This window comes from Echinops telfairi, unplaced genomic scaffold (assembly GCF_000313985.2).
Source record: "Echinops telfairi isolate 266 unplaced genomic scaffold, ASM31398v2 ScPeMD7_443;HRSCAF=831, whole genome shotgun sequence".
NCBI classification, from domain to species: domain Eukaryota; kingdom Metazoa; phylum Chordata; class Mammalia; order Afrosoricida; family Tenrecidae; genus Echinops; species Echinops telfairi.
Window position 1 is genome coordinate 83,467,799 of NW_022104341.1, and position 12,466 is coordinate 83,480,264.

At 60.7% G+C, this 12,466-nt stretch overlaps 3 protein-coding genes across 4 annotated transcripts; 1 reads left to right on the forward strand and 2 right to left on the reverse strand.

Annotated features, from left to right (window-relative positions):
• Positions 1–624: 624 nt before the first annotated feature.
• BTBD19 (BTB domain containing 19) lies at positions 625–5,394 on the reverse strand. The gene is made up of 8 exons (XM_004699478.2): positions 5,112–5,394; positions 3,734–3,947; positions 3,558–3,611; positions 2,030–2,089; positions 1,383–1,451; positions 1,179–1,310; positions 946–1,071; positions 625–805 (listed from the first exon to the last, which is right to left on the reverse strand). The coding sequence occupies exons 1-8, from the start codon at positions 5,195–5,197 to the stop codon at positions 671–673; spliced, it is 876 nt and encodes a 291-aa protein (XP_004699535.1). The 5' UTR covers positions 5,198–5,394; the 3' UTR covers positions 625–670.
• Positions 5,395–6,182: 788 nt separating this feature from the next.
• DYNLT4 (dynein light chain Tctex-type 4) lies at positions 6,183–8,122 on the forward strand. Of its 2 annotated transcripts, none has more exons than XM_004699691.2 (2): positions 6,183–6,277; positions 7,333–8,122. In XM_004699691.2, exon 2 carries the CDS (start codon positions 7,344–7,346, stop codon positions 8,007–8,009), a length of 666 nt encoding a protein of 221 aa, XP_004699748.1. In that variant the 5' UTR covers positions 6,183–6,277; positions 7,333–7,343; the 3' UTR covers positions 8,010–8,122. The 2 variants fall into 2 exon arrangements, with proteins under 2 accessions (XP_004699748.1, XP_045147936.1); XM_045292001.1 differs by lacking the exon at positions 6,183–6,277 and adding an exon at positions 6,539–6,590.
• On the reverse strand, positions 8,023–12,465 carry PLK3 (polo like kinase 3; the record flags this gene model as incomplete). Its single annotated transcript, XM_004699692.4, has 15 exons — positions 8,023–8,511; positions 8,621–8,734; positions 8,840–8,969; positions 9,116–9,275; positions 9,355–9,438; positions 9,560–9,653; positions 9,872–9,963; positions 10,177–10,300; positions 10,417–10,615; positions 10,702–10,797; positions 11,561–11,648; positions 11,728–11,857; positions 11,966–12,082; positions 12,181–12,288; positions 12,400–12,465. Coding segments are annotated over 15 exons (1,794 nt in total), but the record flags the coding sequence as incomplete, so codon positions are not given.
• Between the last annotated feature and the right edge of the window lies 1 nt (position 12,466).

Here is a 12,466-nt window from a genome sequence, read left to right on the forward strand (position 1 = left end):
GCAGGTAGAAGCAAGAGAAGGCAGGTGAGGAAAACAAATGCGATAGGGGGGCTGGGAAAGAGAGAGAGCTGGGTTTAGAATCGTTCTGAGGGGGCTGTAGGTCACTCACAGAGAAACCTCCTGGAGTCAGGAGTGGAATTTAAGAGGATTCATCTGAAAAGATATCGGGTGTTACCAGAGTAGCAGGGGCGGGGGGCAGCACCTACGCACAGGGTGTGGAGCGGAGGTGGAGGGGTGCAAAAATGTGTTTGCTTTGAGTTGCCATCTCCAGGGGAGCCCCGGTGGTGCAGCAGTTACGTGCTGGGCAGCTCACCCAGGCGAGCACGGTGAGCAGATGAAATATCACCAGCGATTCCAGGGGAGAAACAGGACTTTCTTCCCCCTTAAAGAGTTGTAGTCTCGAAACCCACAGGCGTGCTTCTCCTCCGTCCCGTAGACCCACCGTGAGTGGGAATCGAACTGATGGCAGTGATTTTGGATTTTGAGTTTTCCCCCCACAAGGCTCAACGCTTCACGCCCCGCCCCACGCCACATCCCAGCGCGCCCTCCGAGGACGCAGCTCCGGGCGGGGAGCGAGGCGCGGAGCCCGGCTCGCCTAGCATGCTGGGAACGAAGCCGGCCCGCGCGCTGAGCATGCCGGGAGCTGTAGTTTCAGACCGGTCGAGCGGCTTCACTGGAAGGGCAGGTCCAGAAAGCGATGATGCTCTCGGGGCAGGGTGCCCCTCCGACGACGGCACAGGGCGCCCCGCGCCACATCCCCTCGCCGCAGGGCGTGACACCTCCACGCCTCCACGATCTGTTCCACCTGCAGGCGGGAGCCTGTCACCACGGGGCCCAGCGGTGACCCCTGGTCCCGCAGACTATGGGCCACCCCCACCCCTACCCCCACCTCGCTCTCCCTCCACGCTGCCGAGTGGATCTACGCCTGGCTCGTCGTGTCCGCACCGGGATGAGCGGCTCTCGCCGGTTCTGCTCTTCCAGGGCCCTCAACTCCGCCGGGGCCAGCAAGGCCAGTCTCAGCTCCCGCACCACTGGGGCCGCCAACTCGGCCACCGGCCGCTCCAACACCGCCTGCGAACAGCAGCCCTGAGCCCGGGCGGGCGGGCGGGGGCACGAGCCCCGCCGCCCCCTCGCGCAATTCCTGCTGCCCTCCCCACGTCGCCCCAGTCCCCACTCACGGCGCCCACGCGCGCCCAGCTCCGCGCTGCCCTGATGAGCTCAGCCTCGTCTACGCCGAGCTTGTCGCTGCGCAACAGGGGCAGCAGGGCGGCCGCGGACAGCTCCAGGAAGCCACGAGTGCGGAGCACCTCCTGCAGGCGGCATGTGGGTCAGGGAGGCGAGTGGGGAGGACGGGTGTGTGATTTGGGGAGGGGGGGCAGTACCTGGCTGTGGGCCTCTATGAAGGTCACGCAGCGTTCCTGCAGTGGTCTCAGGCCCAAGGTGACCGCCACCTGAGAGAAGGGAGATCAAGTTGGAAATTGACGAGGTCATGTACCTTAGCGATCTGTACTGACAATTGCCGCCCCAAGCCTGACACAGGGGAGGGAGGCAAAGCCTTGGCTTACAGACTCAGGGAAGCCCCCCAGTTCGCACATGCCCACCCACTTACCCAACAGCTTGCGTTCAGAAAGCCAGTGGACGGGCAGTCATCCTCATCCTGGGGCCTATGCTTGGCTTCCAAATGCCACACTGCCTCTTCCCCACACCCCCTACTGGAGTCCAGCTCAGAACCACTTCCCAGCCCTGACAGAAAAGGCCAGCAGAGACCTCCATCCCAACTTCAAACGTTCCTGCACCTGATTCTGTTGACAGTGCAGGTTCCCACATGTCTGGGCAGAGTTCATCCATGAACATCACCTTACAGCAGCCCTGTCCCCTCCTGCTCAAGTTGTGCCAGGTCAGACAGAGGAGGTCTAGGCTCTTGGCACCATAGGAGCCCAGTTGCATGAGCTGAAAGAGCCCTGAGCTTGGGGCGCCCAGCAGGAAAAAAGTTGGGGTTCTCCTCCCTGGCCTGTGCAATGACACCCACCTGCAGGGCTTCACAAACCAGCTCCACATCCAACACCTTCACCACAAACTCCAGGCACAGCTGGGAAGAGACAGAGGTTACCAGTTACAGAAGGTGCTCCTGCACCATGACCCTGCCCTCACCCCAGAAGCCATGAGTCACTGAAAATTCTAGCAACCCTGGACCCATCCTGACCTCCCAGGCCAGGGAGGTAGAGAACCATCAGGGCCTGAGACTTGGCAAAACCCAGACGGCCAGAACTAGCAAGAGCACTCTTTCAAGAAACACACCCCGTGCTCATCGGATGAGAGGGAAGGTGTGCACACACTCCACTCTCTGCTTCTCTTCGGACCTTTATCTTCCTCCCCTGGCTGCCCACCTGACTGAAGGAAACCTTCTTTCAGCCAGCAACTCCAGTTTCATTCATGGGACCTGTCATTCTCACTTGCAGCAGAGTTCCCGGCCAGGCAAGTCTACCCACTTTTACAAAGCCTTCATCCACCGGTCCCCTCTGGCTTCCTCTGCTACTCCCCTCTGCACACATTCCTGACTGGCCAGGCAAGCCCTTCTCCCAGTCCCTTCTCCCAAATCTTCACCCTCTACCCTGAACCTTTACGTAAATCCGACTGCTCTCTAGAACCCTGGTGGTGTCGTGGGTTCCCACTAGCTGCTCCCAGGGGAAAGATGAAGTTTTGCTCCTCCTGGAAAGAGCTGCAGTCTCTGAAACCCACCGGAGGCAGCTGGACTCTGTCCTGTATCCTGTATGATCACTCTGAGTCGGAATCGACTCGCTCGCAGTGAGTAGTCACAGTACTGGTACTAGTAGTAGTAACTGCTCTCTGAGCCAAAAAAAAAAAGTCCAAGCTCGTGAAAGGGTTTATAGTGGTTCTCTACCTGTGGGTTATGACCCCTTTAGGGGTCAAGCGACCCTTTCACAGGGGTCGACCGATTCATAACAGTAGCAAAATGACAGCTATGAAGTAGCAACAAAACTAATTTTAGGGTTGGGGGGTCACCACCACCTGTATTTAAGGGTGGCAGCATTAGGAAGGTTGAGAACCACTGGTTTAGAAGGTCCCTGCTACCTTCTCCAGTCCCATCTGTCCTCTTCCTCGCACACCACTATTCAGTTACACTCACTGGCACCTTGTGGGCCTCTCTGACTAGAACTCCATCTTCCCACTCTCTCTTGGAACAAAGGCCTGCACATTCTACCAGATGCAGCACAAATGTTTCCTCCCCAGCAACTGCCTCCTCCTCCTCCTCCCTCCTCCTCCTCCCTCCTCCTCCTGGGGGCAGGACCATGCAGTCTCAGCACTGTGTACCCCCATCTAGCACTTCCTCTGTCGCCGCTTGTTTTCCTGTCTCTGTCCCTCTCTCAGTGCACAGCACCACAGACTACCCTGGATACCCCCTCAGTGCACGGAGCACATGGCGCCCGCGATCTATTGACGCAGAGAGAAACCCATATTTTCCAGGGTGTGTGAGACAGTGGGGCAGGGTGGGAGCTGAGCCAGTGAGAGGCCAGGGCAACAAGGCAGGAACCCACCTCTCGGAGTTCCTCCAACCCATACTCCACTGCCGCCGTCAGCACTTCCAGCACCTGCGAGTGGAGTGGGTGGGTGGGGAGCAAAAGGGAGTTTCCCCTGAGTGAGTCGGGCAAACTCTTCCTGCGTCTTGCACCCCAGCCTCCCCAACCCAGGCCCCGGCTCTCATGGGACTCACAGAATGGTGGTACAGCTTGACACTGTTGGTGTACAGGAAATGCAGCACAGCCAGGAAGGCTTCGGCCGGCACGGTGCTCAGCACCACGGGGCCAGGTGCCCCGGGGCCTGGTTCTGTGCTCAGAAGTCGCTGGAAGAAGTTGCATCTACAGGTCAACAGGCACCGGTGGGCAAATACCTCCCTCTGTTCTTGACCAACCACAAAGCGGACATCACTGTGGGAAAGAGGGCCAGAGAGCCAGGAGAGGAAGCCAGGATCGAGGATGTGGCCACTTGGGGCTCAGCTTCTTTATGGGTAAAAGAAGAGACTGGCTTTGAGCAGGCTTTGAATCATCAGGCCAGCGCCTTCCTAGCTCTGAATTGTTTCTCACACTCTATGATATGGGATGACCATCCCCAATCCTCAGGTCTTGGGAGGGGGTGCCTGTGCTTGGTCATCAGAGCTAATACAGGCGGGGAAATCAGAGTGATCCCTCAGCCTGAGTCTTGGGGGAAGGGGGGCGACCTTTGGCTTCCCCTCCAGTGGCTGCAAACTCATCAGATTCAGCCCTCCACCAGGGAGAAGGGCATGGGGGTGGGGTAAGCACAGGCTGAGGCCAACCACATTTTCCATCTTCACTATCACTTCCGGCCCCAGCCAGCCACGGGGCCTCCAAAGGGGGAGGGAGGAGACAGGACATGAAGCCTGCGCTTCCTGGGGTTCCCACTACTCTGGCCAGATTGTGACCCCCAAAGAATCAGGGAGATAGGAAGCCTCTGTTCTTGGGGAAGAGCCCAGCTCGGAGGCAGAGGGTGCAGAAAGCTGGCTTTGCCTTTCCCAAGACCAACCTGGCCCCTGGTTTCAGCATCACTAGCAAACCATGAGGCTCCAGTCAGCAACCTTGAGTAATTTCCTGTCTGGGCCTCCTGTTCAGTCCCTTGAGTTCTGTGCCTTTGGTGAATCCCCTGAGCAGGGGCCATCTGTCTTGGCCTCCCTGGAGAGGGGAGGGAAGCCCCAGCACCAAGTGGAGTTCACAGGTTCTATGATATCCATTTCTCCGCAGTCAGGAAACAGAAGACTCTCCTTCCACCGACCCCCCCCTGCTCCCCCACCCCACCCTCCACCGCTAAGGAGCCCAAAACCCAGAAAAGGCAGCATTTTGCTGAGACTGCACAGGAGCTGGGGGTGGAGGCACCCCTCCAGCTCACTGACCCCCACCTCGACTCTCGGAGCGTCTCGAACACTTAGTGACCAGTAGCCATCCTCTGTGCTGGACTTCCCCATAGATGGAGGATCACCGGAAAGGAGAATCAAGTCCCAATTCCCCAGGGCTTCCTCACGGTCGTGGGGCCCAGCACAGGCAGAGAGGGAAACCCACGGACAGGGCCCAGCCCCTCACCTGAACCGAGGGTTGTTGACGAGGCTTCCGAGTGCAGTGGAAAAGGGTGCAGGCTCCCCGTGCACCACCAGGCCCGGGGCCTCCATGGGTGGGATGAGATCAGGGGGCAGTGGAGGGAGTGGGGGCCCTGGTCTGGGAGGGGCAACAGTGGGGAGAAGCCGGCCTGGCCAGGAGCTACAGCTGGTGAGAAGACAGGAAAGTCTTAGAAGGAGCTTGGCAGGCCTGCTGGCTGAGAAGACGAATTTTAGGAACAGGGCCCAGAGAGGCTGGTGGGAGAGGCGACAGGCTCAGGACGGAACAGACACAGGGAGGGGCTCAGACGAGGCCGCCCCCGCCTGGAAAGAGCCAGTGGTCTGTCAGTAGGGAAGGGGCTGGCAGCAGTTGAGGCCCAGGGCTGGGAGCCTGGCCAGGCCGCGGCTGCGGTGGGAAGCCTGTGGGTTTCCATGGAAACTGGAGCCCAGCCTAAGCGGCGGCCCCGCCCATCCTTCCAGAAAGCCTGAGAGCCTCAGCCCTGGGAGGGCCGCGAAGCCTTGCCTGACTCAGATGGTTCCAGCGCCTAGGTTCCTGCCTGCCAGGGCTCCAGAGAGTTCCAACTCCCACCCCTGCACCCCCCTTACTGAGTCAGATCCCTTTACCGGGGCCGGGAAACCCCCTCCACAGGGAAACTCCTGGGCCTCGGCCTCGTGGATGGTTTTCAGAGCCCAGGCTGGCCTGTTTGGCAGTCACCCCCAGAAGGCTGTCAGGTGAGGCAGCGTCACAGCCGCTGGCATCCATGTAACCGCCCAAGGGGGAGGGGAAGACTGGGCACAAAAGTGTGGCCAGCTGACGATGCGCCTCAGGGCACATGGGTCAGCAAAGGTCAGGAGGCCTGAGTCGAGTCAGGGTCACCAAGTCACGGGGCAGGCCAGGCTCTCACCAGCTGAGCCATGGGCCTCCCCACCCCCATACATAGCCTTAGGCGGAGGAAGTCATCCAAGCTCCACCCCAAGTCGGGGCCCTGAGCGGAAATGCTTGTCCTTGCTCAGGCCTAGGAGGACGTGATGGAGTCTTGACGCGCTCCTTCCTGTGGGCCCAAATCCGGAATTCCTAAGCAACCACCCCCGCAGCCTGGCAGCACTCCAGATCCCAGCGACTTGCTCACAAGAGGTGAAGCGCCAGCTTCCAAGGCATGTTCGCAAAGGCCTCTCCTCCCTCATGGCGCCCCTGCCCTCTAGCCATCCCGGTGCGGTAGCTCACGCCTGAGCTTCAAGCTGCTGTTGCTCGCTACCCTCGCTCTCCCCCCAGGACGCAGGGGCACCACAGGCAGCCCCACCAACTGCTCTGGGGGTGACTGCTCAGAAAGTGAAGCGGAGCTGGGAGGGGAGGGGAGGGACCAAGAGGGAGGTGTACTTGCCCGTGACCCATGGCAACTCCATAACAAAGCCCAGGGCCCTTCCCCTCCAGCCTGCCAGACTGAGAGCTCGGAGGCACGTCTTACAGGTGACTCGGGTGCCCGGGGGAGTTTCGGGATGGGGGGTGGGGTGCGGCTCTCCTAGAACGGATTCTGGAAGAGATTGGGCTGAGGAAGCCTAAGCAGCGGGCAGAGGAAGCTTATGTCGCCCTGGCCCAGTTGAGGCCGGTTGTGGGCCAGCGCGGGAACAGGTAGGGGTAGTAGGGACTCCACCCTCCAAATCCAAACGGACCTGTGTGGTGGACAGAGCTGGATAGGTCTGTCCCTCCTGGCTAGGGGTGAGAGGCACAAGCCAGAGACACCTCCTCCTGTGGGCAAAGCCACGTGGAAGGGAAACCCAGGGGCTCTGAGTTCACTGAGGCCCCATCCATAGAGCCCGGAAGGAAAGAGGGGCGCAGGGCAATCTGGCCCAAGATGGTTAAGCAGCACCCCTGCTTCTGTCCTAAGGGCTTGGCTATTGACCTTCCGAACAAGGGGACCCTGAGCATCCAGGAGTCCACACAGCCCTGGACTAACTGCTCAAACACAGTGGGGAAAGGGGTGCTGCCGGTTGCCATGGTGTGAACTCTGACTCCTGTAAGCCGTCTCCATAGGATTCCCAAGGCTGTCTGATATCTTCCTCCGGCAGAGCAGCTGCCGGGTTCAAAGGCTGACCTTGGCTAGCAGCCCACTGCTCAGCCACGCAGCCCAGGGACAACCACTGAGTCCGAGACTGTGCAGTGTGTGAAGCTGCCCAGGGAAGGGCATCCTGCCTAAGTGTGGGTCTTCCAGTTGGCAGGTCCATGGCTGGCAAGCCTCTGCCCCCTGGAATCCAAGAGGAGGAGAAGATCGCCAAAGACTCTGGGCCCAAACTCCCACCAGCACGGCCCCTTGGCCGCCTGCCCAGCATTTGTGAGGCTCGGCCCACAGGCCCAGGCCCAGCCTCGCGTCGTGGCTCCCTGCTCGGCCAGGCAGCATCTTTCTCACGCCGCAACTCACTGGTGGGGCCGGGGGCGGGTCCTGCCGGCCGACGACCATCCCTGGGCCCTGTCCCCCCTCCTCTTGGCTCACGAGTCAGCTTCTCGGGGTTGCCCTTGGCACCGGTCCGCAGAGTGGCACCTTCGTACCGCACAGAGCCCGCCCCTGGGGAGCGCTGGCAGGCTGCCCGTGCACAGCGCGCCCTGGAGTCGGCGCTGGCCGCCGCGCTGCGCAGCAAGTGCTACTTGGGCGCAGAGGCTGGGCCGCTGACGCGCGAAGTCTGCGAGCGGGTGCGCCTGCGCCTGCGCGAGTTCAGCCCTCCGCGCTACAAGCTGGTGTGCAGCGTGGTGCTGGGCCCGCGCGTGGGCCAGGACGTGCACGTGGTGAGCCGCGCGCTCTGGGACGCGGCACGCGATGGGCTGGCATCTGCCACCTTCACCAACTCCTCGCTCTTCGCTGTGGCCACGGTCCACGGGCTCTATTACGAGTGAGGAAGCCGCCAAGTTCTGCAAAAACGGTTTATTATCCCAGGAGGAGGCTCTCCCGGGGGCTCACATCCAAATAAATAAATGTCTGTCAATAAATAAAAGTGGTCCATAAATAATGCCCCCTAGCTGGGAGCTAAGGCTCAGGCTTATTTTGGAGGAGGGGTAGGCAGCCGCAACGACTGGCAGCCATTAACCCCAGTAAAGCTGGTCCCTGAGTCCCTGAGGGATACAGCCCAGAGCCCCCAGTGAGGCACCCAGAGGGAGGAAGAGGGCCATAAAGGCATAGGTCCGGGCCTGCTCTGCAGGTTGGGCCCTAGGCGGGCCCGCGGTCCTGGAGCAGACGCAGCGCATAGTGAAGTCGCTGCCGGAGATCCGGGGAGCAGCCCAGCTGCCGAAGGTGGGAAGCCAGGTAAGTGCAAGCACTTCGATTGCGTGCTACAAACGTCACCAGGAGAGGCTCCCAGCCAGTGAGGATCAGCTTGGTGTGGTCCCCATAGAAGTTCACCTGTGCACAGGAGGGCAGCATGCTCAGGGCCTCAGCCAGGACGAACAGTTGCCTCCCCAACACCCCGAGTCTCCCGGACCTTCCCCGCAGCCCCAGGACCAGGTCCTACCTGGACTGTGCCATCACTGAACAGCATGAGGAGGGCCTGGTCGGTCTTGGCCCACTGTAGCAGCAATGGGGGGGTGGGCCCCTCTACCTCTTCCACACTGGGCAGATCTCTACCCTGGGGGGAGGCACAGGTCACCAGCCTGATGAGAGCCAGGCCCCTGGCCACCCACCAAGGAGAACGAGAAGGGGTCAGAATGTGCAAGTCCCTTGCTTGTCCTACCTTCATAAGGTTCTGTTCCATATAGGTGGCAAAATACCGCAGGATGCCCAGCTGAGGCTGCAGTGCCCGGGGCACAGCGCCCACCGAGAAGGAGAAGTGCTTGGTGCTGGTGGGGTTGTAGTGCACAGTCCTGGGGACGGGGTAACGGGGCAAACAGATCAGAGGGAGCCCTGCACCAACTCTCCTCCCCTGGGAAATCTCAGTCCCCCCCAGCTCAGGAGCACACAGGACAAAAGACAAGCCTGCTGGGGACAAGGCGCCCGTGATAGCACTCACTTTTTGTTGGCCGACAGGGCCATGTGTGTGCCATCATTGAAGAGCACAGCCACACGCTGGCTAGACAGTTGATACCCAAAGCCAAACTTGGAGTGATTGACCCATTTGATGACCCACACCAGAGGCTCTGGCTGTGCCAAGGGAGCCGGGTTCCGTTCCGCTGTCATGGGAGAGGAGGGAGTGAGGACCTGTTCCTGGCATGTCCCCCAGCATTCCCATGTATGGGAACCCAGCCTTACCTGGAGGCATGAAGGCCACGCAGTTTCTCAGAGCACAGAAGGCTGACTCCACCACGGTGGCTACAGTCAGACCTTCTTCAAACCCTGAAGGCAAACAGGATGGTGGGAATTAAGCATAAAGATATAGGCCACATCCCTCCACCCACGTCCTTCCTCGGAGCCTGGGTCTCAACCCAGGGTCCTCTCAGCCTCCCTGGTTCCTCACCATCTCCACTGCTCGCCAGTGTCCCCCTGGGGGAGCTGTCTTCAGGTGCTGTCTCTACCAGGCTGACAGGGACCGGACCAGAAGCTGCTGGAGCCTGGGGAGGGTTACAGTAGGGCCCTGAAATAACAGATCCTGGGGAGCCCATGGCCCAGCCCTGCCCTGCAGGGCACCCCAGGTCAGCCTCGCCTGGCTAATGAGACACAGCCAATTAGGCCAACACGAGGTGGATGCCTCATCAGCCTTTTATCCTGGGCTTCCCGCAGCAACAAGGTTGGGGTGAGTCAAGGCACATGGCCCACGTGAGCACCTCACCTCTGGCCTGGCATCCTGATGGCCGATAGATGTCCGCATGAGGCTGCTCACCAAACAGGGGAGCTCATCCCGCTCCTCAGAACGGTTCTTACCTTGGGGAGAAGAGAGGATGGGGAGCTAGCTCTCAGGGTCCTTCCCTACCCAGGCCCCCTGCTCCTCACAGGGATGACGGAGACAGGCATACGTACCCCAGGGCCAATGCCAGTACAACACGTGCTCTCCCCAGGAGTTCACATGCACCCTCATACATAAGAGCCCCCCACTCTACACTCTAAACCCACCACCCACTCACACCCCAGACTCACTCTTCTTTTTCCTTTCAAAGAGGCTCTTGGTAACTTTGGCAAAGAGACTCCTAGCCGGGTTGGGGGGTGTCAGGTCGGGGACTGTCATGCAGCTACTGGCAGGAAGCTGGTCAGGGGTGTAGCCCTGGGGAAGGGAGTCACATGAGCAGAGAGGAGAGGCACCAGGGATCCTGTCACTGGCCCCCATTCAATCCCCTGGGAGTAGGCAGACTGGACTTTGAGATGTGGTGAGCCACAGACCTTGGTAAAGAAGTCATGGCGCAGAATCTGGTCAATCGAGGGGCGATCTCGGGGCGAGGCCCGTAGGATGGCGGCCAGGAGCTGCCGGGCAGGCTGTGAGAGGCTGGCAGGCAGCGTGTAGTGAACCTGCTTGATGCAGCGGTATGTCTCCTTCAGGTCAGCTGTTTCAAAGGGGGGGCTCCCACACAGCAGCGTGTACCTGAGGGGCAGGGGGAAAGTCAGGAGTCAAGGGGAGGGAGGTCCTGGCCCCTGGCCCCACCTGCCTCTCACTGTCCTGGGACTCACATGACACAGCCCAGCGACCACACGTCAGCCTCAGGGCCATGGCCCTGTCTCAGCAGCACTTCTGGTGCCACGTAATTGGGGGTGCCGCAGATGGTCCTGGAAGGGGGGAGGTGGGATAAAGGGGAAGGCTCAGCCCCAGCGCTGCTGTTGCAGCCTCCGCCACCCCTGCCCCCGCTGTGAGCCCAGACAAAGCAGCTGCCTGTCACCAAAGGCTAGCGAGCTCCTGCTTGTCCTGGGACAATGGATGGCGACTCTGGCAGCTGAGTCCCTGCTCACCCGCCTGGCCCAGCTGCCCAGCAGCTCTCCAGGCTAGGGGGAGGCCCTGGCCCCTAACCCACCTCCCTCTCCCCGTCAACAGAGGGCCCAGCCCTGAGTGCCCCTCCCCCTGCTGCCGTCTGTCAGGCACCAGTACGGGCTGTCACCTCCCGTGGTCTGTGCTGCACACACACACCAACACCAGCTGTCACACTCCCCATAGACACTCATCTCCCTCCCATGCTGTGTGTGCCAGGCACACCCACTCATCCCGGTCACACCCACAATCGTCACACAGGCACATGCAGATGCACACCCACACACAATGCCTGCTGTGGCACCTTCCCCCTGTCCACTCAGAGGGTCAGTCAGGCACCTCTAAGAGCTCTTACACCTCCATCTGGCTCAGGAACTCACAGTCAATTACCCCATCTGTGTCACACACCCGGAGGGCCCTCTGCCACGCCCAGTATCCCAAGCTGCCACCTCCATCTTCATAGGTGAACAGCCCATCCCCTCCTCCTCCATCTGTCACACACACTCCCTGTCACACACATCCTCTGTGTCACATGCAGACTGTGGTCACCATCTCCTCAACACTCACTTTTTCCTCTGCTCCGGGGGCTCCAACTGGGCTGCCAGGCCAAAATCGCCTATCTTCAGCTTCATGTCTTCCGTGATGAAAAAATTCCCTGGAAGGTGCAAGAGAGTGTGTCAGCTGCCTTCCTCTCCCCCTTCCCCCTCTCCCTGCCTGCTGGTCCCCAATCTTACCCAGCTTGAGATCCCGATGCAAGATGCCCCGCAGGTGCAGGTACTTGAGCCCCGAAAGAATCTGCCGCAGGTAGTAGCGCACTTCGGGCTCCAACAGGGTATACCGGGCTTTCCAGATGTGAGCCAGCGACTGTGGAGAGTCCCTGTCTCAGCCGGGGGTGCCCTGCCTAACCCTTCTCCATCGGTGCCCCCAAGGCCCCTCTCCCTACCCCATCGCCATGTGCCTCCTGTTCCTCACCTTCCGGCTGCAGAGCTCCAGGAAAATGTAAATGTTGTCCGCGTCCTCAAAGTGGTGTGAGAAACGCACAATGTGGCGGTGCTGTAGATCTCGGTGCAGTTCGATCTCGTTTAGGATCTGCCATGGGCAAGTGGGGTCGTCATTCTCCTAGGGCCTCTGCGGCACCATCCCCACCTCCGCCACCGCCACCCTGCGTCCTCGGGGCCTGGACCTACCTTCTCGCGTTGATGCGGCTTGGCGACGCGGCTCTGGGGGATGACTTTGACCGCGTAGGCGCTGCCAGTCTCCGTGTCAGTGGCCTCGTAGCAGCGGGCGAAGCCCCCCTATGAGAGAGAGGCATCGGGGTGCTCACGGGGATCCGGGGGCTGGAAAAAAAGGCCGGCGGGGCCCCTCTCTCCCAGCCGGTACCACCCTCCAGGCAGCCCCTGGCCCACCTTGCCCAACAGGCGGCCTTTGAAGTAGGTGCGGCCGCTGCAGGGGTCCGTGATGAGGCGCCCGGGA